The sequence below is a fragment of the Dermacentor albipictus genome, unplaced genomic scaffold (assembly GCF_038994185.2).
Source record: "Dermacentor albipictus isolate Rhodes 1998 colony unplaced genomic scaffold, USDA_Dalb.pri_finalv2 scaffold_24, whole genome shotgun sequence".
NCBI lineage: Eukaryota > Metazoa > Arthropoda > Arachnida > Ixodida > Ixodidae > Dermacentor > Dermacentor albipictus.
The window spans coordinates 4,480,729-4,508,210 of NW_027225578.1; the positions used below are offsets into that span (position 1 = coordinate 4,480,729).

General features: G+C 47.5%; 1 protein-coding gene across 1 annotated transcript; it reads left to right on the forward strand.

The window, feature by feature from the left end:
- Nucleotides 1-948: 948 nt before the first annotated feature.
- Nucleotides 949-21,169, forward strand: LOC135909115 (uncharacterized). Its single transcript, XM_065440947.2, has 5 exons — nt 949-1,512; nt 2,846-2,955; nt 7,328-7,437; nt 12,368-12,526; nt 20,485-21,169. Exons 1-5 carry the CDS (start codon nt 1,112-1,114, stop codon nt 20,518-20,520), a joined length of 816 nt encoding a protein of 271 aa, XP_065297019.1. The 5' UTR covers nt 949-1,111; the 3' UTR covers nt 20,521-21,169.
- The last annotated feature ends 6,313 nt before the right edge of the window (nt 21,170-27,482 follow it).

Genomic DNA, 27,482 nt, shown 5'->3' on the forward strand with positions numbered 1-27,482 from the left:
TTATCGCAGCTTTTTATATGCTATAAAGATTTTGTTTGGCGCTTGTGCTGTTCACGCAAGAGAGGCCCACACCAGCTTCGTCGTAACACCTCTATATTTAAGTTCACTCAAATTGGTGACTACAGACTTGAGGCGAAAGCTGATTGTGACTTCATGGATGACATTTGTGAATGTTTATCATCAGAGTGTTGAACTTGCTTTCACCTTTGCGCATCCCTCTTGCTATGTCATCATCATCCCTCATCACATCTTTATGTCCCCGTTCCCCCTCCCCCTGTGAAGAGTAGCAGGCTAGAGCACCTTAGCTCAGGCCGACCTCTCTGCCTTCTTTCAATTAAATTATCTCTATCTACTCCGAGTTTGAGGGCAATTCATCAGTTTCTCTATCGCCTTAATTACCTTTCTCGTGGTCGAGGCTCTTTCCTCTTAGCCGCGTACTTGTGTAGAAGAGACGAGGACGCTACGGCAGTACAGAATATGTTGGCGCTCTTGCTTGAGAACACCTACGAACTTTCCCTTACCAGGATTCCCCCCTATATGGATACACAATTTTGCCGCCGCATGCTCTGTGCACAGGTGTTGATCAGTTCATTGTGCACGACCGAGAAGCGTGACGACGAAGAATATCTGGCGTGTGACTGCATGAAAAAGATGTGATAGCGAATAGATATAGGAACCGATGTCCCTAGTATGTTGACAAATCAACATACTTCCGACGCATGGAAATTTTCTTGTGTCTTACATAAACTACGGCATAGCTTCTCGCCATCGCTGCTTTCCCGTTGCCAGAGTTACCTTGCAACGTCGGGGGCGTTCTCGCATTGGTGACAAACTGGCGTCATATTTAAGTTAAGACTACGTTGCACCAACTTGCTCAACTCCTGGCCAAGTTCACTGCGTCACTATTCGCAAAGTGACGTCACGTAACTGAGCATATCACTTTTCTTCGCGCCAATTTTTGGGAACATATCAGCATTTGCGGCGGCAGCGCCTCCGCAGAACGCACTGACGCCTCCAGCACATCGAGGAAAGAGCAGTACGTGACTTTAGGCATCGAGCGCTTCTTTCTGCAGCGTGTTCACCCTTCAGCGCTCCGCTTCGTGAAGTGCTCATGGAAACAGCAATGCTCGAGATGGGGGCGTCGCCGAGGTGTCTTCTGTGTGCCTCCATTGGCAGGGCTGCAGAGCGAATTCGTTCGCCGTCTTTTCATGATTCTGGCCTCTTTAAGGAAGAAACGGAAAGCCTCCCACGTTACCTTACGGAACTTCCAGGCTCCCGTGACCACGAGAAGGGCGCCATTACGCCGTTAGCCCAATATTCAAGAAACTTCGTGCGGCCGTGTCTCACGTCTGTGCCCAACTTTATCGCCGAAATCGTGACACCGGCTCGCTATAAGCTGTTGCGGGATACCCTGATATGTTGCACATATCAAAATAGAATCGACTGCAGCAATGGGAACGCCGAGACCATGGTCGGCAGCGATGGTCTTCTGTCGGCTAGCGTGGATGCAAGGTATGCTGTTATCTCAAATGGCTGTTTAGCTGTTCCTCTCGCTGTGATATTCCTGCTTAAGCGTTGGGCGTATTCGAACCGCTTCGGGCGCAGATGAAAATTCACTACAAAGCTTCAAGTTTTCTGGTAGCAACGCGGCCTCTTGCTTGAGCCGATCCCAGAGGTTGTGCGCCAGCCGCGCCAAAAAATTAAATCATTTATGGGTTTCTGATATTGTTCCGCACTTTTATCTCGGTCTGAAGATTTAACGTAAAGGCATGCGCTATGTCTCATGGAATTTTTTGGGGCCTTTCATTCTCAAAATTTCGAGAAACAACTTTGTCAAGAATGAGAAACTTTATATAGGTATAATGGTGTGGCAGTATAACCCGCATATTCAGCATGTCATATATCAAGGCGTGGCGTATATATATGCCTAAATATGGCGTATATTTATGTCTAATCCGGTGTCGGCGAGTCCGCCGACACCGGAGTTTCTGCAACATGAGGCCCTTAACACTATCGCGCTGAAACTAGGGCCTATCCTGGCGGCAGTGCAGGGCAGGAGCAGGGGTTCATGCCCCCGTAAGGCAGAAGCTTCAAGCACTCGACGAAGTGAAGCGCAACGTGCGTGCATTATATGGAATCACGCATAACACAATTCGTTTCAATGAAGAGCAAGTACGAAACAAGCATCCAAAAAAAATAATTGATAAGGCACTCCTGATAAGGACAAGCACGTACCGCTCCCCGCACGCATTTCCCAGTAAATATCGCTGTCGCCCAAGCTGCCGCGGCGACCGCATCTTGGGAGGTGCGGAGTGACGTCTCAAGCCTTTCGTGCATAATAGAACCCACCTAGCCAATGATTTCATTGTTATAACACCGTTATGGGTATGCAACGTATAGTTAGGACTCCCGAGCAGCCGCATGAATGTAAGGAGTGTTAAAGGCAAACAAAAAGGCAGTGCCACCAGCGGCGGCCTGGTGCCAAAATTACAATTACTCCCTTTACTACCCTTACTCTAAAGCATTTCGTACCTCCTCAGCGATTCTTGTGGTTTTCAGCAGCTTCGCTGGACATACTTTCGCAGGGCTGGGATGGCGATTCAGTTCAAGTCCCTCTTCGTACTCTCGCCATCCCTTGTTATCACATTTAGTGGTGCCACTGAGGTCTTCGAAGACCAAGGCATTGGTTCCGGAAGGTAAAAATGACCCTTTTACAGCTATTAACAATCAAATGAAGGGAACAATATACAACAGTCCTCAATCCCGCCATTGGTTGTATGCTCCACCGTCGGTTCCCATTAAACGTTCATTTTGGTGAAAGAAAATGCCTTTCTCCCTCGTGCAGTTCCCGCTGCCTTCACGTGCAACTTCACGGCATGGAGGTGCAGCAGCGCTACTTCGTCTCCGTGGACGTTCACATCTGTGAAGAGACAAGTGCCTCGTCTGACGACGTCTGTGAGTTGGAGGGCGCGTCTCATTCCTGTTCAAAATGTTTGTAATATTTTTTTAGTCTACGGCCCTAGAACCATTCTGGCAGGAACAAAGTTCCTGCAGCCAAGGTATATAGTGTCACGTAGTAGTGACGGCGAAGAAGGGAGAAAAACCATGGCAAAACTGTGATGGACGAAACTAGCATTTTATTCGGCGAACTTGTGCCCTCAAAAGCAGGCTACGCTCAAAGAACGATAGCGGCGAACACAGTCGGCGATCATCGAAGATGATCTGCCGGTCAAGTGCGTCGGCTTTTATACACGAGCCATCGAACGTTCCAAGGAAATCGCTGCTGCCCGCGTGTCCTCCAGAAAGTTCTACACCATTCGCGTCGCGCATACACGCCACCAGATTACACATAGTTCGGTGACAAGAGACAGCGCTAGAACCATCGAAAACATGCCAGAGACTTCCGATACATGCAGGCGCGTCTCGCCCTGAGCAATAACATTTGTTAGACGGTGAAAAGCATTCAACCAAAAATACAAATAAGTTGACGTCTCAAAGCCCTCCTCTCAAAAAGCATCGTTCAAATGCTACAAATAACAGAGCGTAACACAAAAGGACGCTTATCAAAGAAACAGTCCAAAGATAAACAAGTCCCCCTGTCAATAGTGTAAAAAAACGCAAGGTTCGTGTGACAGGGGCTGGTCCACGCCAGTTTGAGCCGGGTGTACAAGCACTGGTGACTTAGGGAGCGTTTATAGTGCGACATAATCGGCGCGCGGGCGAGAGTCACTCTACGCCGGGCGCATCAGAGTGCGTTCGCCGCATCAGGTTACGTTGGCTGCGCCAGTGCTTCAAGCCATCGGTCGAACCATACACACTGTTCTCGCCAGCGTGACGTAACCTGCGCGCGCGCTCACGGTACATCGGGCTATATTTAACCCTTTACTAAGGCACGCTGTTACGTCAATCTCGTAAAACCTTTGATGTACTATAGTTGCGAGCAAGCCTCGAAAGTGCAAGCCCAGCATGGGTGAGGTGTTCAGTTGAAGTTAAAAAGTGTAAAAGCACTCGCAGGAAGAAGCTGCTGAATGCGCAAGTGGTAGAGCTAGGGCACCTCGCATGCGAATAAGCTTTTGAACGTGGCGCTCAAAAGGAGGGCGGACAAAGCAAGGCCGAGCACGAAGGAGGATGGATAAACCAATGTCGTTCAATTCACAGGGAACGGTCGGGCAGGGTATAAGCCACAACTGCCGTCAATATGAAATCTCATTTGGAGAGGTCATATGGATTCTGGAGTCAGCCATTGCTGAAGTCGTGCCTATAATTAATGCATTCTGCTAGAAGTGAAGTAAGGATTTTCTGCTTTCACGAACGCCTTTTTTACGTCACATGTTGAGAAAACAGTGCGTTTGTTTGAGTAACAGCATCGGTGCCTTATTCTGTTAAACAACGTCCTGCTGATAAGCACGAGGCCGAAGTTTCCATTTCCGACTCGAGCGTCACATCCGGAATGCAGACTCATGCGCTTCAGTGTTGCAATAGAATCTGACAAGTGAATGTGTTCGAGGAAGTGGTTATTTACAATTCGCTGGCTATCAACCGTAGCGAGCGCATTCATGCTTTTCGACAAGTCAGGTTGAAGCGGGAGGCATGAGTGCCACCATGGGCGTTTGTTCGTAAAGCTATTCCCAGCTGTTTCTATTGCATTTCTGCAGTCAGTCCTCCGCGATTGTAAAATTTTTCGGGACACCCCACTTTGCGACTTCACAAAGACCGCAAAAATTTCATACGACGTGTACACACAGATTATGGGTGTTTAGACTAAACAAGAAAAATTATTTACGTTTCTACATAATTTTTTGCCATTACTCCTCCGCTATTGGTCAATTTTTCGGGCTGAGCCCACTTATTCTGTGTGAAACGCGATGTCACAAAATTGGGAAAGCTCACCACGTTAAAGTGGCGTGTGCGCATTAAAGGTGCATTTGTACGCTGCAGAAAACTGGTTTTGAGAGCGCAGCTCTTAGGCTTCCGTTCCTGCGTCGGTGTCGGCGGCGCAACCGAGCGAACGAGCACAGCGAAAGATGAAAGAGCGAACGCGGAGCGAGAGATGAAAGACGCTAGCTGCGAACGGCGGAGACCAATGTGAGCGGTCCGTCGTACTCTCGGGGAAACTGGTATCATGCCGACCTGCCCGACCGTTCCATGGGAACTCGTATCTGGTCTCAACCAGACCCCTCATTTCGTATTATTGTCTGCTTGTGTCGGCTCTCGCATGCGCTTGTTTGGTTTGCTTGGTTTGGTTTGCGGTTGTTTTGTAGTCTAGCGGTACGCGCGACGCGAATTGTGTAGTACTTTCCGGAAACCACGTGGCACCAGCGATTACACTTTAACCTTCGGCGATTCTCGTATAAAAGCCGACGAGTTTGACCCGCAGATCAGATTTTTGACGACTACCGACTCTACATGTCTCTCAAATTTTTGGCCTCAATATATCGCGGAATGAAAGCACCTATAGAGCTGCGCTCAAATTTCACTTTAGGGAGCATCGTAATCGTCAGTGAAATTTTGTTTTGGTGTAGCGAGACTGACCCGTTCCAGAAAGAATAAACTGACGACCAACAGATCATTCAAACACTGGCTGCTCGAGCTGCTGGCCAGCACCAATTTATTTGCGCATAATAATTTTTCTTTGCATGCATAACGTTGTCGACCCCTTGCTGCACATTTACGGCATCGCTCTGCCAACTTTTCTTCGCTGAGAATCCATTTCTGCTCCATTTTTAACCTTACGTTGCGCTCGGCCTCGATTTTCGACTAGACAACACAAGCTATAAGCAAGGAGAATCGGGTAAATCAATGACGCCAGCACCACCCTCCCCATTCGATTATCTACTGACACTGCACTAGCACGGCCCCACCGAAACATTTTCTACTGCCGCGTGCTCCTCTTGTCAGGCAATTAGATGAGGAAAGTCGGTCAAGGTAGGCAATGCTATTAATTTTAAAATTAAGCAAAACTTACCTCCTATAAACGAGGAGAGCGTGTTTGGTTGGTTCAAACAACGCTGCGGGTCGCCGCCCGGTGCTTGCGTCGGCGGTTACGTAAATTTGACCTCAGGAGATTGGAATAGTTTTACATTATTGGGTTCAGGTTTGACAGCGTCATTTCTTTGCGTTCATGCGTTCTATGCTTAAGCTAACATAACTTACGTAAGCCACATAAATGCAATGCCTTACAACGTACGGTGGGGCCGGAATGCAAAAACGCCGGTGTGCCGTGCATTGGCTGCATGTTACAAAACCGCGGGGGGTGAAATAAATTCAGAATCCCACACTATACTGTGTGCCTCGTAATATGGTGGTTTAGGCACGTATACCCCCGAAATTCAATTCTTATTTTTAATATTACACATTCTGGTAGGCTTTTGCTGCTGCGCTTAAATTTTTTGGGTGTGGCTGGATACGGAACCGCCACAAATGGTAATAATCTTGAAAAAATGAATAAAACGAAAGTCAGTTGTAAAGAACGCTCTTGGTGGAAGGTGTAGGATATCTGTTTGTCTAACGTGTTCATGTCTCTCAGGAGAATGAGTAGTTTTATTGTTGCCTCCTTCGTTACTAAAAGAGATCCAGAGTAATCCATGACTGCTGTGACTGTTATGATAGATTACTTGTAAATTGGTGGGCACTCTCGTCTGTGCAGCAGCCAGAAATGGAAACTCTGGTTGGAAAACAAGGCATATTCCCGCTGTCGCTCTCGGTGATACTAATCCTCCTTGGTCGATGGGAGGAAATACGAAAACACTCGTGTACTTAGATTTAGGTGCACGTTAAAGAACACCCGGTGGTCGAAATTGCCGAAGTCCTCCACTATGGCGTGCCTCATAATCAGAAAGTGGTTTTGGCACGTAAAACCCCATAATTTAATTTAATCCTCCTTGGTGATATCTGGCCGTTTCTCGGCCAGCTGAGGAGAGCCTCGTCTTTTGCGTTTCACGGGCTCGTGATAACGGGGCCTAGAACTCACGCTCTTCAGCACAGTGTAATTGCGCATTGGCGCCAGTCTACGAAAACTTTTCTTTCTTGAACAATGAAGGGAAGCCCACAAAAGCACTTCCGTTTGGAAAATGCCTTTTTCAAACATGCGCGGAATATTTTTGCAAATGGTATATTTTTCTAGATGAGTCATTCGGCAAACAGGCTATACTGTTTCAGCTCTCATTTCTCATTTTTGATGCTTCCTCCCGAACTCGCTGATTCTTTAGTTTTCGAAGTTTCTCGCTTATTTTTGAGCTTTACTGCTGGCGTTATTATTCACCCCCTATATCCACGTGTGTGGAGTGTTTTGTCTTGTTTAAAATCGGTGCCTTCACTTTTCACGCAGCGTCGTATGTAGCACTGCAGCCAAACCTGCTGGACGGTTTCGGTTGGGCCAAGTCCACACTGCACCTCGACTTGTCTGCGCACCTCAAGGAAAGGTTGCGGAATTCGTCGGTGAGTGTTGTGGCGCGATTATTTACACCATAAACTACCTGAACTGAAAGGTGCTATTTCAATGCACGCTTTTGACTGCAAGCTTAGGAGGGCATTAACGCTATACGGCTGGCTTAGGTCACGTAATTCGCGTGCGCAAGCCGAATCGTGCTGTAGCTGTCTGTGATCAAAGCTGCCGTGAAGAAGCAGGGGCTTTAACAATTAGCTTTCTTCCTCGTATAATTTAGAGATACTGCTGTCTCAGTTTCTGCGACATAGCAGGAGGGAGTACAGAATAATATATACAATTACAAATACATTCAACAAAGTTCACCCGAATACAAGAAAACCTTAACAGAACACATAATTACGTAATTCTTTGTCAAAATGCTCAGCACCGAGTCTACGCAGAGACTCATCAAGTTTATTTCATAAATCCATCGTGCGCGGAAAGAATGAAAACTTAACACAATCAAGATTCGACCTGAAGGGCACAATTTTCAGGGGATCAGATCGTCGAGTACAGCGTGCAGAAGCTGCAACAGAAAAAATGGGCGCCAGAACATCCAAGCCGGTGTGAACTACCATATGCAGAACGAAAACGCGATCACAAGTGCGCCGATGTTCGAGAGAGTGCAACGTTAAAACGTGCGCATGCGAAGTAGAAGAGAATTGCCGGTCATAGCGACGAAAAATGAACCTGATTGTTCTTTTTTTTTTTTTGACAGATTCTAACATAGCTATGTCGTGCTTGAGGTGAGGTGACTAAACAACCGATGCATATTCTATTATGGGCATGACCAAAGTTTTGTACGCCGTCAATTTGCATTCTCTTATCGAGCTGCTTAACGTGCGTTGGAGATACCAAAGTTTTCGGCGAGCCTTATCCCAGACTACCGTGTAACGTGCTTGCGCCTTGTTGAATTTAATGTTAGAGTTACACCAAGGTACTCAAACTCCGTAACACGTATTAGACTGACCCCGTTATTACTATAAGTAAAAGAAATGGCCCGTTTCTTGTTTGAAAAGGTCATAGCTACAGCCTTTTTTTAAGTTAATAGACATTTGCCAGGTTTCACTCCAGTTAAAAAACAATGAAAAAACGTTATTCAGCGCAACCTGATCATGAGCATCAGAGATGTTCTAGATAACGCAGTCGTTTGCATACATTCTGAGCATTTCGATGATTTCTGCTACATTATTTATGGAAATAATGAACAAAAGCGGCCCCAGCACCGAGCCTTGAGGCGCCCCAGGTGTAATCTGTATCTCTGATGACTTCGCGCGATTAAACGTAAAAAACTGCCTTTTATTTTCATGATTTTCGTGTAAGACCACTTGCCATGAGCTGAACGATGAACGCTTCATTGCGCGTGTCGCCGTGCATAGTGTGACGTTCTTTTCTCATCTTTCAGTCCTCTTTCCCCAGTCCCTTTGCCGCGATAGCACAGTGGTTATGGCGTTGCGCTGCTGACCTAGTAGTCGCGGTTTGCATCCCGGCCTCGAAGGCCACAGAAACTCACCGGGACCGTGTATTGGGCGCACGTTAACGAAACCGAGGGGGTCAAAATTAATCCGAAGAGCTCCGCTATGGCGTGTCTCGTAATCACATTGTGGTTGTGGCACGTAAAACCCAAGAATTTAGTAGAATGGGAACTTGGGCGAGCTGGTGATAATTCATCTTTCGAAAAGCTCCTGTGTCGTGTTCTTCTTTGCCTATGTCCTCGTGTGTTTAGCGCTGTAGCTTTCCGAAGCCAAGAATTTAGTTTTTGAATTTTTCCCCCTTTCCCCAGTGCGTGGTAGCCAAGCGGGCTTTGTCTGGTTAGACTTGGCCTTCTGGCCTCTCGTATTGCTTCCCTCTCTCACCTCAACCAGTATGCACTGCTTCGAGCACTTGACTACAGGTTGAGAAAAAAGTTTAGCGTGCTCCTGTGACACACCCATTCGCGCCACTGCTGATCGGAGGCCCTACCGGGCAATGATTCAGATTGGAGTTTTTGGATGCAGATGAGCGATGTTTTCTGTGATCCTCTAAATTGCGCAACTCTAGTAAGATGGAGAGCACAATTAGAGCTAGAGCAATAAATGTCGCACAATCAAGGACTCGGAACACCAACAAATACTGTCGCCTAGCAGCCGTGAGTGCTGAGAGCCGTGGTTAGCGAGGGCTGCTTTTCGGCGAATTATCACAGTGGGCGTCCTGTATAAACGTCTCGAAGAAAAATTCTGATGACTGAGCTCTCGATCCGGGATGCGCAATACTGTATTCCGTGGCAGAAAACGCGTCCACATTTAGAGAGTGGGAGTCGACAGTCCCAGTAAGAATTCCGAGGCAATTTTATATTCAAACGATTTGCCGTCGAATTAGTGTCGCTTTAAATATTCTAGGGCATCAACATGTTCCCAAGACCACTGTCAAACCCTGTTAATCGCGTCTGGAAACAGCCCGAAATTACAAAATTGCCATCATCGTAATATAGACGTGGCGCAATCAATGGCAAAATGATAGATCCCAGCCAGCAGGAAAGTCGCTGTGATTAATCGGGTGGTGGCCGAGCGTTTTCAACGAAGGGAGATCGAACTCGCTGATAAGATTAAACGCTAGTCCACTGCTTCCAATGCGGCACGCATTTCTTTTTCTTCACCTCGACCACGCACTGAGATAGAGAAGCGCCAGCTCCGGCATTCTCCAACCCACTTGCTCTGCACCCTTTACAATGCAGCGAATCCGCTCGCCCTCAGCGTGTGTAGCATGTCGCCGTGCTATCTGCCTCAGCTGCTCTCCCTCTTCACAACAGACCTTCGCAGTTTTTTCTTGTACGTTAAATAGCACAAGGACGTAGGAGAGACAACAGACATGCACTGGCGTACTATTTGCGCTATAGGAATAAAAAACTGCAAAATGTTACACCGACAAGGCTAAATATCTACACCGACAGATGAAAATATCTACACCGAAAACAGGCTCTTCATTGTTCCGTTGTTCGAGGAGTGTTGCAAACTTTAATCGATTGCTTCCATTTTTATGCATAAAATACTGCAGTAATTGGTTAGTGAAAAAAGTAATTGAATTACGTGTTGCCGAGTTACCAAGTGATTGTTAAATTACAAAATTACGAGCACACGTAATTGGTCATAAGTAAATCTAATTCGTCACTTACAAACCTGATTACTATATTATTTTCGTACTGCTACTGTTATACAAAAAAAGTTGTCCTCACCAGTGGGGGACTACACCATTCACATTTATTTATTTAAATAGGGTGGGTTGGGGAGACCTAAGAAATTATCAAATTTGTACCAATTGGGGTTGCGCCCAGAGGGTGTCGCAGGAATAGAACGTTTGCAGTTCTCGAGGTAAGTCGCATCTGTAGATGAATTTTATAGTAGAAAATTCGGTAGAAAATTCGTGTTTGTCTATCGGTTCACCTATCCGCTTTCATAATCTCATTTCTCTCCACCAATAATTTAATGAGCATTGGGAGGAACATCCTGCGAAATTTTAAGTTTTTAGGCACGTGAGGAGTGCCGTAGTAAATTGCTAAGCTGGCGTGAGGGGCCTTTAATACACTTCGTCGAGCAGTTATGAAATTTTAGAATCGTACCGGTAAGAAAATTGTAGCAAATTTCTATTTAAATCTTTGCGCAATGTGCAGGAGACCTTCTCGCAGCTTTGAATTAGCCGTAAGAAGGTAGCTTAGTTGCAGTGTTAACATGAGAGCGTTATTTTTAAGCGGTTTCAAGAGCACCTGCTCAACAGCTGTGGCTCTGCTCGTACCCAGACCCGGTGAAGTGGGTGAACGAGGCCGGTGAGAAATTTTTACGGGAAATGGAAAAACTACTTTGACTGGAAAATTATCGTGCAGGTCCCTCCTGTCTGTCTTTCTGGTGCACATTATTTTTCACACGTAGTCAGTCGCGAAAGATTACCATAGTGTTATTTTAAATCTTTCTCTTTCTTTGAAACCCGTACCCGTTTTCTTTGTCGCTTCGTGCTACATTCCGGTGGAAGACAATTTTTCCTTTCATACGCTACGTCGAAGCACTGCCTGATGTTGTCTTTCATAGAACTTCCTTTGCCGGTTCCTGTGGTTTCCGAAGTTCGCAATTTTTTTTCTCTGAATTATGTCCATGCGTCCAATATCCCCACGACAGCATTTCTTCCTTTGCAGGAGGATATGGAGGCATTGCTTCAGTTTAATGAACTGCTCCGAGTGCTACGCATTCGATGATTCAACAATGCATAAAGGCATGTTTGTATAGACAAGTGGCAAAGTTATTCCTAAGTATTTCCTTCTGAAGGATATAGTGGCCTGTGTGCATCACGTTGGAAACCTGTTATCCCTTCTTATTATTGTCTGTATTCCAGTAGCAATACTCCTTTTTCATTTGGTCGTTTGGGCAGTGGCAACGTATTTCTGCGCATATCAATTAAACTAAAACCAATATTTTTCTCCTTGTAGGTTTCTTACCTAATCCGTTCTGTATGGCTTACTTATTTAACTATGTGTGCGCCTTATTTTAAACTGGCCAAAATGCACAAGGAACGCTCGTGTACATGGATTTAGGTGCGCGTTAAAGAGCCCCAGGTGGTAAAAGTTTATCCGGAGTCCCATCGCTGTGGTGTGCCTTGTAATGAGAACGTGATAGTGGCGTGTAAAATTCGCCATTTTATATTTATGTACGTATCAAATGTTACGTAAGGTAAGGTAATCAATACAAACTTTCAAACGCTCTTGTCTTTAGCAGCCATATAGTATCTTCAGTTTAATCCCTTCCCTCTGTGAGCGCACACCGAGGGGATGTGCTTCTTAACCTCCTCGGGTATTTCCCAGTTTTTCTCTTCGTCGTTTTTTTTACGCTACGCTTACGTTGAGCTTTCTTATGCATTGCTCTCGAGGAAATTCATAGGTGTGGGTCATTAATCGTTACTTATTTGGCGCTTCTCTAGTTTTCTGTTCGTGCGGCTCCCACACGCGCCGACGTCCGCTACCAGGCGACGGTGCGCATACTCCAACTGTCGGAGGACTGCTGGCCTGTCGGCACGAAGCCTGTGTTGATTCACCTCAGCGAGGGCTTCGTTCACGAGCTACTTTCGGACAACCCCCAGGTGAGACTATAGTTGAGGAGGCAGCCTTCCACCTTTGTTTTGGCGGGAATTCACTGAAAGCGACCTTGCACAATGGTAATATACAAGCTTGAATGGGAAACATTGTAAAGTTAGTCCCGCCAGAGAAATACACACATGTTGGTTATATTATGCTTCCCTTGGAATCGGTGACACGGCAGTCCTCGCATAAACTGAACGCGGAAAAAATAGCTTCCATTTCGGTTTATCCCCTTCCGGCTCTTGTATTATCCAGTCAAACGTACTGCAAATTCCAAAGCGACAGCTAGTTGTTCGCAGCCTAAGAATAATTTCGAGCGCTGCGTTAGAGAAAGTTACGGTGACAGACACGTGTCACTGTCTTTCCGTGCTTCGCGAGTGCACGTTCGCCTAAGGCGTGGCGAGAAACGAAAGCTTGTGTTCCAAAGTGAGGAAGCACATAACTCCATGTATAAAAGGTATCACTCCATCCTCGGCACCGTTACCGCTCCGTTGCCTCTGACAGCTAACGTTAACGGCGCCGACATACTCGGCGAGGGACTCTTAAACGGCTGCTCACCCAGGTTGGGACATCGCAAGCAGTCAAATGTGGTGCGTGGATCCCGCTGAGAGAAGCATCCCCGCATAGGTGTTACTGATCGAAGCTGCAAACACAGCTGAAACTTCGTAGAAATGTCCGCGCCTTGTTAGATATGGAGCTGTTTCCTGCGATTACTTCGAGTTCCCCAAACCACTTCGAATCGCAGCACAGCTAATTGAGGAATGCCGAAGAAGGAAAGCACATTCCAGAGGAGCGGCCGAGCAAACAAGTTTAAGGCAACAAGTTCACGTGCCAACAAGTTCGTGCGCCGCCGGGATTAGCAGGTGGGCCTCCGACAATGGAGCATGAGCAGCCCTCCCCTTCTCCTCGTTAGAAGTGCATTGCCAGTCTGCGAGGCAAGACCACAGAGAGCCGCCAGGTGTGACACCGCGACACGGGCGCCTACCATTGGCTGAAAGTGGCGTCATCTGAGCGGACTCTCCCATTGGTCAAACATGACGTGACTTACAGTGCTCGAAGGGTTTATAAGAAGCCTTCCAGAGAGACCTGAGCATGCTGGGACATGCCCTGATTCCCTGATTCACCTCTCTCGAATTTCTTGCTGCGGGCCGCAGCGTCCGAGTTGCTGCCGGCCCGTAATGTCTGTACGACTGTTAATTGACGCTCACCTCCCTGTATAGAATGTAGAATAAATCCTCCCAAGTTTTGGATTTCATCCCGACGTCCGTCCTCCAACCCCTACATCTGGTGGCAGCGGTGGGATCGCCTCCGAATGCATCAGCTGGTGGCAGCGCTACGGATCAACCTTCGTCGAGAGAGACCCTAAGGAACCGGGAAGAGCGAAGAAGAGTGAGCCTTCGTCGAAAGAGGTCCGAAGAAACTGGGAGTAGCGAAGAAGGAGCGAGCCTTCGACCCAGGGAGTCCGGAGGAACCGGGAACAGCGGACGAATGAACCGGATGGCAGGGTGCTGCAACCGTAAGTGAGCGCGTGGTTTTATTCCTTACGATTCGCCAGACTCAAAGGTTGTGTGTTCAATTTTGATAGTTCTGGGAATCGGGAGTTTGTTGCATTGTGTGTTTGCACAAATTAAGTAAGGAAAACAGTTTTAACCGCCTGTCGGGGCAGCTGTCATGGATCTTAGAAGGTTGACGAGGTTAGACTTGTTGTTGGTGTGCGACAATTTGGGAGTTGAGGCGGACGAACGGATGGAGACGCCAGCTATCATAAAGGCGATTAACGATAGTGGCAATGATGGCAAAAGCATTGAGCTTGCTTGGGAAGTGATACAGGAGCCACGGGACCGTCAGCGTCGTGTACGTTTGCGGGAGCGTCGTGAACTTAAGAGTAAGAGTAGGCGTGAAAAACGCGAGGATGAACGGAAGCAGGAGCTTCAAGAACTTACTCTTAGGTGTCAGCGTCACGAACGTGAGAAGGAACGCGAACGTAAGTATCAGGAACGTAAGCTTGAGCGTGAGCAAAAGTATGAGAGAGAGAAGGCAGCACTGATCAAAGAGATACAGTATTGTGATCAGTTATTGGCACAGAGACAACGGCTGTCTGAGAATTCGGTACGTAGTACAGAGCGAAAGAATGAGGCAGCATCGAGCGGATTTTCGCCAGAAGCCGACGAGAAGAGTAGTGCCTGTGAGATTAGCTGCAGATTCATAAGAAAAGGGAAAAGGCTAGCTGCTAACGATGCCTTAGTGGCAATAGAGGCCGTTAAAGGCCAGAGTGAGAGCGACGAGGTGCTGTGCCAACAGATGACTGTAGAGACAGCTAGGCCAGCTGCGAACAAATTGGCACAGTTACCGCGTGTGTGCGTCGCTGGTAATGTTAGCGAAGTTGCTAGCGAAGAAAAGGGTACCGCTGACACGACAGACGCGAGCACCCATGTAGAGCCAGATCTGCGTGCAGAAGTGAGGTGCGTGCTGGACGATGCAGTTGAGAATAGTTCTCGGGGTGGCGAGCTCCGTAGCTCACGAGAGAACTGCATTGTTCAGGGATCGGTGCGGCTCTCCGCCAGTCTAGATAGCCTAGATAGGGATGATTCCGTTATTAATCATTCGGACTGTGTGCGTGAGACAGCGATCGATACCGACGGGCTGTGTGCCGATTCACAGCGTGAGCTGGGCAATGTAGTAGTGGGCAGTTCGCAAGAGTGCGAGTTGTCTTACTCGAGTAAAGCCTGCTGCATTGTACCAGAGTCGGTTGAGCTGTCCGCCAGTCGTGGCAGAGGGAGTGTTGATTTAAGTGAAAATCACTCAGACTGTGCGGGTAAGAGACCAATCCGGGCCGACGAAATGTGTACCGGCCAGCACGAGGCACGAGAAGGCGACATGAAGGCGAGTGCAAAAAGAAAGCGCCGAAAAAAGAAGCGCGGTAAAGACCGAAAGTCGGTAACTAATGCAACGCCGCCAAAGATGGCGAGAAACCCAAATGGGCAGGGCGCGAGGAAAAAGATGCGGTCGTCTCGGACCATGTTGACGCATCGAAAACGTTCAAGCCACCGGTCAAAGGGGGACCGCGAAGAATGTTCTGCACGGACGCGGACAAAGGGCACGAGGCAGTTAAACTCCTCGTCGTTCCGTAGTTCTTTTCACAGCTCAGCGTGCAGTTCGAAGAAACGCAAGGTGGCAGGACGAGACCAGGTGGGGAGTGGCGACGCGGTCAATCGAGTTTGTGTTGAAAGCGGGGCGCGAGGACGCAAATTGGCAGGAGACCGTAACGTCTTGGGGGAGCTGATAGTGAATCAGCCCTTTTGTTGTCTCTCGGCAGCCAGAGTAGCTTTGAGACCACGCCCACCTCGGGTCAGGCTGAAAGTATGAGTCAGTCGTAAGCAATCGGGAACGGGAAGCCAAGAGAGCTTCCGTAGAAGTAAAACGTGTTATTTTTGTTTTAACGCGATAGCGTTAAGGAGCTCGTGTCGCAGAAAAGCCGGTGTCGTCGGCGTCGGGTGTCGGCGTCGGCGGCGTTGACCGTGAGCGATAAATCTCGGCAGGCTCTTCATAAATAAAAAGCAACTTCCAAGATTGGCCCGGTAGGAATCGAACCCGGGTCTCCGGAGTGTGAGACAGAGACGCTACCACTCAGCCACGAGTTCGATGCTTCCAAGCGGTGCAAACGCGCCTCTAGTGAATGCGGTGTTGCCTTCGAAACCAGCCGTGGAAAGTTATACTGCGGTGTATATCGGTAATTATGAACATGTAACGTACAGAAGTCACAATTACACGAGTTGCGAAGTGCGTTTCCGCTGCATTTCTTTTGCGCTTTCCGCACACGCAGAGCCATCTTGCGGCAAACACAGAAGACCCCCTCCTCTCAATGTACGGCGCTGCCCCGACAGGAGGCGCGCCGCGCGCGCATTGGGACCGCTGCCAGGCGCGTCGCGGGACTCCCTCTCCCCTGACGACGCTTCGCCGTGCTTCCGGTTTAGATTACTATCTATCTCTCTGCCCGTGCCGATCACGACGTTTGGCTGGCGTAGATCGTTTTCCCTCCGAGACACCGAGTTCTTTGGTTCGTTTCGTTCGCTCAGGCGCACTTTCGTTGTCGCGCCGAACGCTGCGTTGCTCGACGTTCACCGCGTGATAGGTGGGCGCTAAGTCCGATGCGGGGCGCATCGTAAGTGATTGCTGTGCCGTAGCGCATTGTCTTATACCCCTTGGCGGGTCGACGGGAACGCTGTCGCGTCCCACTCTTGAAGGCGAAGCTTAAGCGTCCTCCAATTTTTTTTTTATTTTGAGCATCGGAAAGTTTTCGCGAATTGAGACTGGGATTTCTTTCAATGTGTAAGGTTTGAGCTTTGTTTTTGTTTTCGTTTGAGAAGCTCGAGATTTGAAAGATGCGTTTTAAGTAAACATGTAGTCTCGCGGGATGCTCATTAATAAGTAGATAGGCTTTTTTGTTTGTGTGTGTGAGTAACCTGAGGGTCAAGGTTATTGTTGAGAGGCCTATCGTAACGCGCGTGTGTTTTATTTAACCTTCTTTCTTTTTAAGTGTTGAATTTTCTAAGGTTAAGAGCGTAGATTTTCAGTGAGTGCATGATTTGCACGGATAAGCGTTCTTAGTTCCATTAGCGCGTGTCCTGTGTGGACGGAAGGAAGCAGACTTTATGACTGGGTTGCTAGTGTGTGTGGAGGGCAGCCGTATTCTGACTTCTTTAGTGAGCGTGCGTGGAAAGAGTTAGTAGAAGACGCATCATTTTAAGGGTTCTGCGGAGTGTGTAAGTCCCGCGAGTTTAATTGTTCGTTTAAGTCACGTGTCCTAGAGGGACTAAAGGAAGAAACGTGAGTAAGTGTAATGAAGAGTTTGCCTACAACGCAAGTACGCGTTTAGTTTAGTGACCACAAGGCTAGTGCGCTTGTGATTACGTGCTTGTGAGGTTGACCAGATTGTTCAGTGGCCCCAATACGTGCGATAAGTACGCCACTGCGATAGATTTGAAACATGCTGTTCGTGTAGTTAGGCCACTTAAGTTATGTTCGCCTGTTTTCATTTGTTGTTTGCATCGTCAACGACCCTTTTGTTTTGCAACAACAATAGTACTCTGGTCTTGTCGGCAATCGAGGAGAAATGGATAGCTGTTTGGAAGGGTGGTTGGAACTGCTTTGTCAAAATTGGGGAACTAAAAGATAAGGGTTGATTTTGACTCAGTAATAGTCTGGCGAGTCAGGGGTGAAGAGCCTGCGCTTACGCGTGGTGCAGCGCTGTGTTGTTTGGTTTGTTTGACGTATGTTCTCCAGGGCCCAGGATCCCGAGGGTTGTCAAACGAGGCTCGACCCCAGTACCCTGCAGCTTCTTTCAGCGTTCCTCATGGCCAGCGAATTGAGTTCACCGGCCATTCAGAACAACCGGGGCGAGGACGAGCTGTTAGATATGGAGATGTTTCCTGCGATTACTTCGAGTTCCCCAAACCACTTCGAATCGCAGCACAGCTAATTGAGGAATGCCGAAGAAGGAAAGCACATTCCAGAGGAGCGGCCGAGCAAACAAGTTTAAGGCAACAAGTTCACGTGCCAACAAGTTCGTGCGCCGCCGGGATTAGCAGGTGGGCCTCCGACAATGGAGCATGAGCAGCCCTCCCCTTCTCCTCGTTAGAAGTGCATTGCCAGTCTGCGAGGCAAGACCACAGAGAGCCGCCAGGTGTGACACCGCGACACGGGCGCCTACCATTGGCTGAAAGTGGCGTCATCGGAGCGGACTCTCCCATTGGTCAAACATGACGTGACTTACAGTGCTCGAAGGGTTTATAAGAAGCCTTCCAGAGAGACCTGAGCATGCTGGGACATGCCCTGATTCCCTGATTCACCTCTCTCGAACTTCTTGCCGCGGGCCGCAGCGTCCGAGTTGCTGCCGGCCCGTAATGTCTGTACGACTGTTAATTGACGCTCACCTCCCTGTATAGAATGTAGAATAAATCCTCCCAAGTTTTGGATTTCATCCCGACGTCCGTCCTCCAACCCCTACAGCCTTTCTTCGAAAATTCTCCTCGGACTCTCTCAATAACTTCAGGCGTAGAGCGCTTCCGCGTCGCGAGCGTTGACCCTGCAGTGAGAAGCAGCGCACACGACTCTCATGAGACTTTCATGAGAAGCAAGGAGGACAAAACCGCCAGTGCAAGTTCGCCGCCTTGAGAGAAAAAGAAGGGAGACGGAAAGAAAACAGCGATTCGAACTACTTGATTTCTATGCAGAAGCTACGACCACCGATTGTGTGGTAGTAGCTAGAGTTAAAGTTGTCGCAAATAGGTTTGTGTCTGGCATATGCATTACCTATGAAAGAATAGCACCCGCCGCTGTTGCCGAGTGGGTATGGCATTGCGCTGCTGAGCTCTAGGTCGCGCGTTCGACTCCGACCCTGGCGGTCGCATTTCGATGCGGTAGGAACGTACAATACACTGGTGTGCTTATATATTTAGATGCTCGTTAAAAAAATCCCTAGGTCGCCAAAACTAACCCGTAGCACTAACGCACGCAACGCCAGAATTTAAATGATAGGCTCGTTCTCGTACTGTCGTGACTAAGACACCTTCCCAGTGTCAGTATTGATAGAGCAAATAGTTACTGCCCTAACTAATTCTGTCTTTTTGAATCAGTGCAATGACCAATATGGGTATATGTAACTGAATACTACTATGTTATGTTGGTCGATCTTCCTATGCAGACACTGAACCACCCAATTGTGTTTCCTTGTCGTATTCAGGACGTCGCATCTCTCGGCGACCGCGCACCAGTCACTCTCGCTTCGTTGGGACCCTACAGGATGGTGAAAATACTATCATATCTTAGAAAATGACGCATCTTTTTTTTTGTGTGTAAAAATGTTTTTTTTTTAAACTGATACTATAGCTGCCTCGTACTACTGCGTCATACGAGGCCTGTAAGGACAGCTTAAATAAAAACATAAGTGCACTACAGTCCAACTTCGTGACGTGTGTTGAAATTGGCCTATTGATTATTTAGTGAAACAGAAGTGAGTAGCCTAATTGGCGTTGAAAATGTTTTGGTATATAACCACAACACTAAATAACGACCTTCCTTTATTGCATTACAACGGCATTTTAAATTTCGAAGGTAACGGCAACACTAGGTCTAATATAGGTAAGCTGGACAAAAGAACGATTTTATGTACCATCTCCGCTTATACGGCACAACGATAGAAAGCCTTCTGTTACGTTTTATTATTTCACTGGTCTTGCCATTCATTCGCTTGTGCCTAAAACACTGGCCACGTATTGCATTGCGGTGGTAAGAATTGACGACCCGGGGACGAACAAGGGATGCACCAGTCTGGACGTAGCGTTTCGAAAGGGGGACTTTGCTTTCGTCAGAAGCAAGTCTTAAACCTGATGAGGACAACGACTTCGCAGGAATGCTAGCTCGAGGCTGAGACTTCCCATGTTCTCCCGCCATTCATCAATGCCTGGTAGAAAAAATCGCCTTGCTTGTTGCAGCTTCTCCTCCCCGACGACGGAGTTTCGCGACAGCTGTCCGTGGGAGGAAGGGTTCGACGCGCGGGGCACGCGTGGACAGGATTTGTTCCGACATGAGATCCTGGCAGAACCCGTTGCGGCGCGGTTCGGCCACCAGGAAAAAGCTCAGCTTTCTCGTTTTCATAGTGTAATTGGGAAGGGCTTCTCGTCGGAAGTTGCCCACTGCGACGACGATTTCCCTGTGACCCGCCGTGGTTGCTCAGTGGCTATGGTGTTGGGCTGCTGAGCACGAGGTCGCGGGATCGAATCCCGGCCACGGCGGCCGCATTTCCATGGGGGCGAAATGCGAAAACACCCGTGTGCTTAGATTTAGGTGCACGTTAAAGAACCCCAGGTGGTCAAAATTTCCGGAATCCTCCACTATGGCGTGCCTCATAAAGTGGTTTTGGCACGTAAAACCCCAAATATTATTATTTCCTTGTCGACAGGGGCCACGCGACCTTTTTCCGGGACCTGGACAGTGAGGCCCTGCTGCGCCTAATCCACCTGGAGCAGCGCCGCCCTCCGACCACGCTGCCTCCGGGAAGTCGCTGGCCGCAGCACCGGCGTCGTCCCTGCGACGAGGGGCATCCGGCGGTGCGGTTCGGCGTCGGTACCTGCGAGGAATATGTCCTTGAGGAACGCGATGCTTGACCATCGGCTGAGCCGAGGTTTTTTTAGTATTGTTTTACGCAACTTTTATTAATTTGTAAATTTTTTACCAGCGTTTTATTAGTGTAATTATTTCCTCTAGTTTACTTTGTAACGTTATGTTCTTATTGTCTGACCTTGCGCCGTTATGCTCACGATAGAACGCATCGTAGTGGCGTTTGTACGGTGTCAAATTTAGGCCTTTTTACAGCCATATCACATATACCATGAGAAATTCATTGCCTGCATCATTCACAGTGCACCGTTAACATTACCTTTGTCATGGCGTTCTTCGGCCGTACCAGGCCCTTGCGCCATAAAACACCACACATCATTTAGTTTCAATATGATTTGAGCATCTCTTGCTTTTTATTCTAAGTTGACCTTGTCTGAGGTTGTTCACTAGTCGGTCTTAAATTAGAGCTTCTTACGTTTTCTTGTTTGTGAGTTTATCTGAAATAAAATACTGCATGTTATTGCTTTTATCGTTTATCAAAAAGTACCGTGCAGAAACCTTCGTAGCTGACTGATGTTGGCCAGCACCACGGTATTGTCAGCGCTTCCCGCTGCTGCCTGTCTCCGACATAAGGAATGCTTCTCGGCAAGAAAATTCCGGAACTGGAAGATACTACGAAAACCAAGACGGGGACCTGCACGTGTGGTTCCCCCGTAGCAGCTTTCTGCCAATAGACAGAGAATGCACGATCGTCAATTTTTCCTGTGCAGGCAAAACGAAGCTCGGAGCAATGCTGAGCGAAGGTGGGCAGGAATGTCCGCAAATTTTCTAGCGTTAGACAGCAAAGACTTGTTTACGTTCTGATATGTTTCAACAGTTCGCTCCAGTGCACTCATCGTCTGAAGGCGGAGCAGACCTGTCTTCTTCTAAGCTTTGCCTTCAAATTTCAACTATTTTCTTCCTGATAACGTTCTAATCCTTCTGCCTAAAAGCGTCCCCACATTGCGCGCACCTGCGAAAGTAGCTGGCACATGCGGGGCGCAGAGCATCCTCCTGTCCGAGCAACGACTGCGTACATAGTCTGTTCCATTGAGCTCGAGGTAGCCTTCTTACTAATCCACATCAACGCTGGTTCAAATGCGCACACGTACTTCTGACCCAGCGCCGCGTAGCTTCCATGAATCTGCTGCGTTTGATAGTCTCCCACGGCTCGTGCGTGCACGAGATGGATACAGTAAGCGGTGGCGAGATAGATGAGCTGTTAAGCATCAGCTGCTATTCTTCACAGAATGGAAAGCCTAGAATGATTTGGCCCGAATACTCCGTGCGCATGCGCGTACGCTTTCGGCTTTCGCAATGGCGCTCCGTGACAAAGCGCTGATCTGTCAGTCATCGCTCACGTGATATTATTAATTGGACAGCAGGAAAGCTTTGTCGTAAGAAACACGGATAGTGCTCAATGAAGGGGTGAGAATTCTATTCGCATGTCTGGGAGAAACTAGTGATCAAAGTTATGGGACTTATTCGACACCCAAAATGATGCACAGGCCTAGCGAAGACCAATCACGCCTGTATCGACACCACCACTACCATCTTGTTGGAAAAGTTTCAGAAGTTATTTTCGAAATACCATTTAGTATATCTTCATTGAACAGACATGATGGCTGCGTATTTTCTCGTAATACAGAGAACTCGCGTCACACTCACACGTGTCGATACTACGAGTTAGCTCTTTCTCATCACGGCAAAATATTGTGAAGGAAATTTGGTGAAGCCGTTTCTCACTGCTTCCTCTTCACCTCATAATGGTCATTGACCAGAACAGTATCTTGCGGCTCATTGCATCTAATAACCTCTAGAGGGTACTAAAGAATAGTATCCATGCAGGCAGGATGTTTTTGCCAATGTTGGCTCGTACGAAGAATATATTGAGTGACTTGCATCGCACACACCTTACACTCTTAGGCAAAGGTACACCCTTTGGCTTGCCCCTTCTGCCACACAATAATAATCGTTATCTGCCTTGATGCGTTTCTTTTCTTTAACGCTGCGAGCCCGGAACTTTCCAGTAACGAACGGCACGCGCGTTATCAGAAGGGCCACTCCACAGGGTGTAAACTGTGGGTGCAACCCGGGACCACCGCCTTTCCGGGGCAGCCGCTCTACCATCTGAGCTAACCAGGCGGCTAGCAGATGACAGGGCGAAGTCGAATTTGTCGACAACACGAAGCAAAGGCAAGTGTTTGACGTAGTAGTTCTGCGGAAACCCGGAAGGTGGAGAGAAGTAATGAATAAAGGGAAAATCGGACATCCACCCATTCATAGCAATTGCTACGAAGGAAACCCATACGGGTTTCTCGAAAGAAACGCATCATAGTTGAAGAAAAATTCGTCCTGGTCTGGGACTCGAACCCAGGGCCACCGCCTCTCCGAGGCAGCAGCTCTACCATACCATCTTAGGCGCGTAAAAAAGAGGTGCGTGTGTGTTTGTTTGAAGGTGTTCGCCTCATCCTCTAGGCCACGACTACTTTTTTCGAGGCATTTAAATTTCACGCACACATGACCCTTGCAAGAAATTTAAACAAATAACCGAGCAATGAAGTCTTCTCCAGTTGCACGTCAAGTACACATACACAGAGCATCATAAAGTTCCTAATCGTGCTTGAAACGTGCTGCTCAGGTCACAGTCGATCTCCACAAGAAGCACTAAAATGCTGTAAGCTCTTTCCGAATACGGAATACAAATCTAGACGAAATTCGATTTGTTCGCATAGATCTTTCAGTTGTACAATCGTTTGAACGAAATCAGTTGCTGATGTAATTACAGGTTCGGCATTTCGATGCAACAGGCGTGTTTTCCCACGGGTCGTGCATCCAACATCGTCACGCTTAGTTGGCGCCAGATAGGAGGATTTGGACAAAGGTATTTTCGAAGATTTCGTTGAAGCGTATCGCAAAGCACCTATCGCTTCTTGGCGTGTGTATTACCTTTTAAGTGCTCAGTACGCGATGATGGTGTATAATGGCACAGACTCAAGGGGGGCAGGGCGGAGGAATATGCCACAAACAGCGCGGTAATATCATACACGAAAAAAGAATGCAATTGAAGGTGGGGAAGAAATCGATAACAAATGAATAAAGCAGTGCATAATAACATAGGCAGCCTTGCATAAACAGGTAGAAGTAAAAGTGAGAAATAACACATCACGCAAAGTAGATGGTCGGGATGAATAAGTTAAATATTGACCATTATTATTACTATTATTTATAAATTCGCGAAAGCGTGCAGAAAAAATTCATATCTATATTTAAACATCGTTTCTGTCAAAAGCCTTCCATTTCCATAGAGCTAAGACAGACACTCATGTTACTTATCCTCACCTTTTGCGACCCTCTATCCAGAGCGCAGGCGACATATAACACCCATTCAGAGTGCCTGGATATCTCCATGCCTAATTGTAATATTTTACTGAAAGTAGTTGCAGAGTAATTTCAATAACTGAAGAAAAACTCTCATATCACTTAGGTGTTCCGTTATTCTGTAACCCTTTCTTTTTTTTCTCCACTATTCCTTTGTATTTTTTTCGTGTACACATTTTATGCTTAGTTAAAATCTGTATTCGCGAAATTAACTTCTTTTTATGCGTGCGTGCCTGTCTATGTGTGTCTGTGTGCGGGCACGCACTGTTTTTCCTGTGCACTGTTTTGCCGAGTATGCCAGCACCAAGACCCACGAGGTTGTTCCTAGGCTCTGTAGTAAACACCTTTGATTTATTTATTTTACTTATTTTTTTATGCATGCTGCAGCCCAATTGGGCTATCGCAGGTGTGCGTTTGTACATTGGATATAGGGGAGGGGTGGGGGATTACCTTTGTTGTAGAACCAGACATTGGATATAGCATGAAAATATTTCTCTGCGCAAATCAACTTAACACCGTAGGAATCATGATTGTTTCAAAATTAAAGATACAACGAGCAATAATAAACACAGCATAAATCAAGTTAATTATACAAAAATTTCTCTAAAGGCAGTGACCTAGTTTCCCTTGGTAGTAAGTTCCATTTGTCAATTGTACGAGGAAAGAAGCCATACTTAAATAGGTTTTTACGTGGTTGAATTGGTGCAAGGTTAAGTTTGTTACTATTGCTGGTAGGTTTCAATTTATCAGGAGGCAGATAGTTGCTCTTTAATGAGTAGCGTGGAGTGTTAATGAGATTCTGCAACGATTTAGGGCATTCACGATCCCGCCGCTCGGACAGAAGCTGTAGACCTAGTGCAACATGGTGAGATGAGCGTGAGAAGTTCTAGTCAAAAGGATTGCTTTTTTTTTACTGATTCGAGCGCGTTAATGCCAGGTACTTTATGAGGGTTCCAGATGGGGCGTCCATATTCGACAATGGTTCGAATGAGCGACTTATATGTTAGCAATTTTGTTTCACGAGGAGCTTTTCGCAATGTGCGATTTCGGTGGGCTATTTTCTTTAGTGCTTTAGTGCATGTGTATTCAATATGCCTTGACAACGACATGTTAGGTGTGGAGATGAAGGGCAAGGTACTTGTATTCAGGCACCCGTTCAAGGGGAGAGTCATTAAACGAACAAATAAACAAACAAATAGAAGTGTGCTTACTAAAAGATAAAGTGACTGTGTTTGCAAAGTTTATATTCATTCGCTATTTGTCGCATGAACGATGAAATTGTCTAAAACATTGCTAAGTGAATGGTGAACAACATTCGTGTTAATTACGTTATACAGCACACAGCCGTCAGCATAAAGACGGATTTATGAATTAATTAATTAACGATATATATATATATATATATATATATATATATATATATATATATATATATATTATTTGTTTATTTATTTATGAACAAATATATACAGGACTACGGGTTGCCGCCAGCGGAGGCAAGCACGTGCAAAGTCGCCGAGGAGAGAGGGAGCAGCCGCCCATCACCGATCGGACTCAGTATATGTCACGTGACGTTGACGTGAGCAAAATCCTGCCTCCGATTTTAGCAGGCCTACTTAAGCGGCCCCGCAATGTATTTTTATTATTATTCTCTTCCTTTATATCCTTCACCAACCATTGAATAAGCAGTGCAAGTTTCGCACTAGAAATCGTCTCGCCCCTGCCTGGTCGTTATGGTCACCGGACGCCTGCAGCCTGCCGACACGGCAGGCTAAATACGGCAACACGACACGGCAGCTCAATAAACTAAGAACGACAGAGAGCTGAGCTAGTTGGTAAGGATTGATAATGCAGAAAAGGGTAAGGTGTGCAGACACGGACACAAGAGAAGTGGACAACACGAACGCCGACTATCAACTGAAGGTGCACTGAGGCGAAAAAACAAGGAAGACACAAAAGTCATCTGCGCATGCTCTGGAATGGTAGCGCCACGTGTCAATCGCCAACAATTGTCACATACAATCCAGAGCAGGCACCGATGAGTTTTGTGTCTATTTCTTTTTTCGCCTCAGTGCTCTGTGTCTGCACGCCTTACCCTTTGTTGTGCATCACTGATCTAAGGCGCACCAATTAACGGAGGAAGGAAAAAATAGGAGGGAGTATACCGCAACGCGACTGAAGCCAAACCTGGTGGCCCAACACGTGATCGCACGTCAAAGTGCGCGGCTGGTTTTAGTGTTCCCGCTCCGCAAGCAGAGCCACGGCAGGGCAGCCGAACAAACACGCACCGAAAAAAAGGCTACTGGCATAGCTACTCGGAACCAAACGTCTCAGCAAATCTCAATTCTTGCTCCGTGGTCGTGACGCAAGAGGTCAACTGTTGGGTCGCCACTGTGGCCTCACGGAGCGTTCGCTTGTCAAGGCTCACTGCGTGCCGTAATGCTGCCACCTATAATTTTCCTTCCTCCATGCCCATTGGGGATCGAACGATTATGCTCGCATTGAAAAAATAGGAGTCAGTGTCTAAGGAGACGCACGAGGAAACCTTGTGGACGACGCACGGCATCAACACACACACGCTCTGATAATCGATGCACGGGCACGGCAATGCTTTGACGCCAAATCATTAAAGTAGTCCGATTCGTCATCAATCTCACAGGTTCCTGGATCCCCTCACGACTATTACAAGATTTCCGGTGTTACTGATGGGACAGAAAAACACTGCAAACTCGCCAGCTACATCCAAGGAGGATGAGGAAAATATGGGTACCATCAAAACAGACACACACACATGTACACACACTTCCTCAAACCACAATGCCGGCACGCCTAGGGACAAACGCATACAAAATTAGCAAAGAAAAGCCCCGACCACTCCTACGCTTTCGTTCTTCCATGACTTTTTCGGTCGTGGTTTACGTCTGTCTCGGAAGATCGCGTGAATCATTCGGGGGATCAACCATTTCCCGCCCATGCAGGGTGCGAATCAAGCCCGGCAAGCATCGGCTGAACGCCAATACGGTCGCAGCCACTTTCGGTCCAGGGGGAGATCCAGGTCTCGTTGCCGCTCCAGGGGTCGCACCAGCAGCCGCCGCTCCGTCTCCAAGGTCAGGTCGATGTCAAGATCCCGAGTCCGATTTAGATCCGGTTCCAGGGGCCGCCCGGGTTCCAGAACCCAGCCAGCATTGGACCTCAGCCCGCCTCCAAACATTGCGGGAAGCAGCCGACCCTCGTTTGGGCCGATCTGGCAGGTCCCAAGCACGGTGCCAATGTAGAAGCTGCTCAGGCACCTTATAATGACCCGCACCCAGAGGAAGCTAGAAAGGCGGAAGTCATTCGCTTACGCAAAGATAACGACGTCCTCAAGAGCATGATGAAAAGGCTAGTTTACGAAATGGCAGAGATCAGGAAACTCGTTTC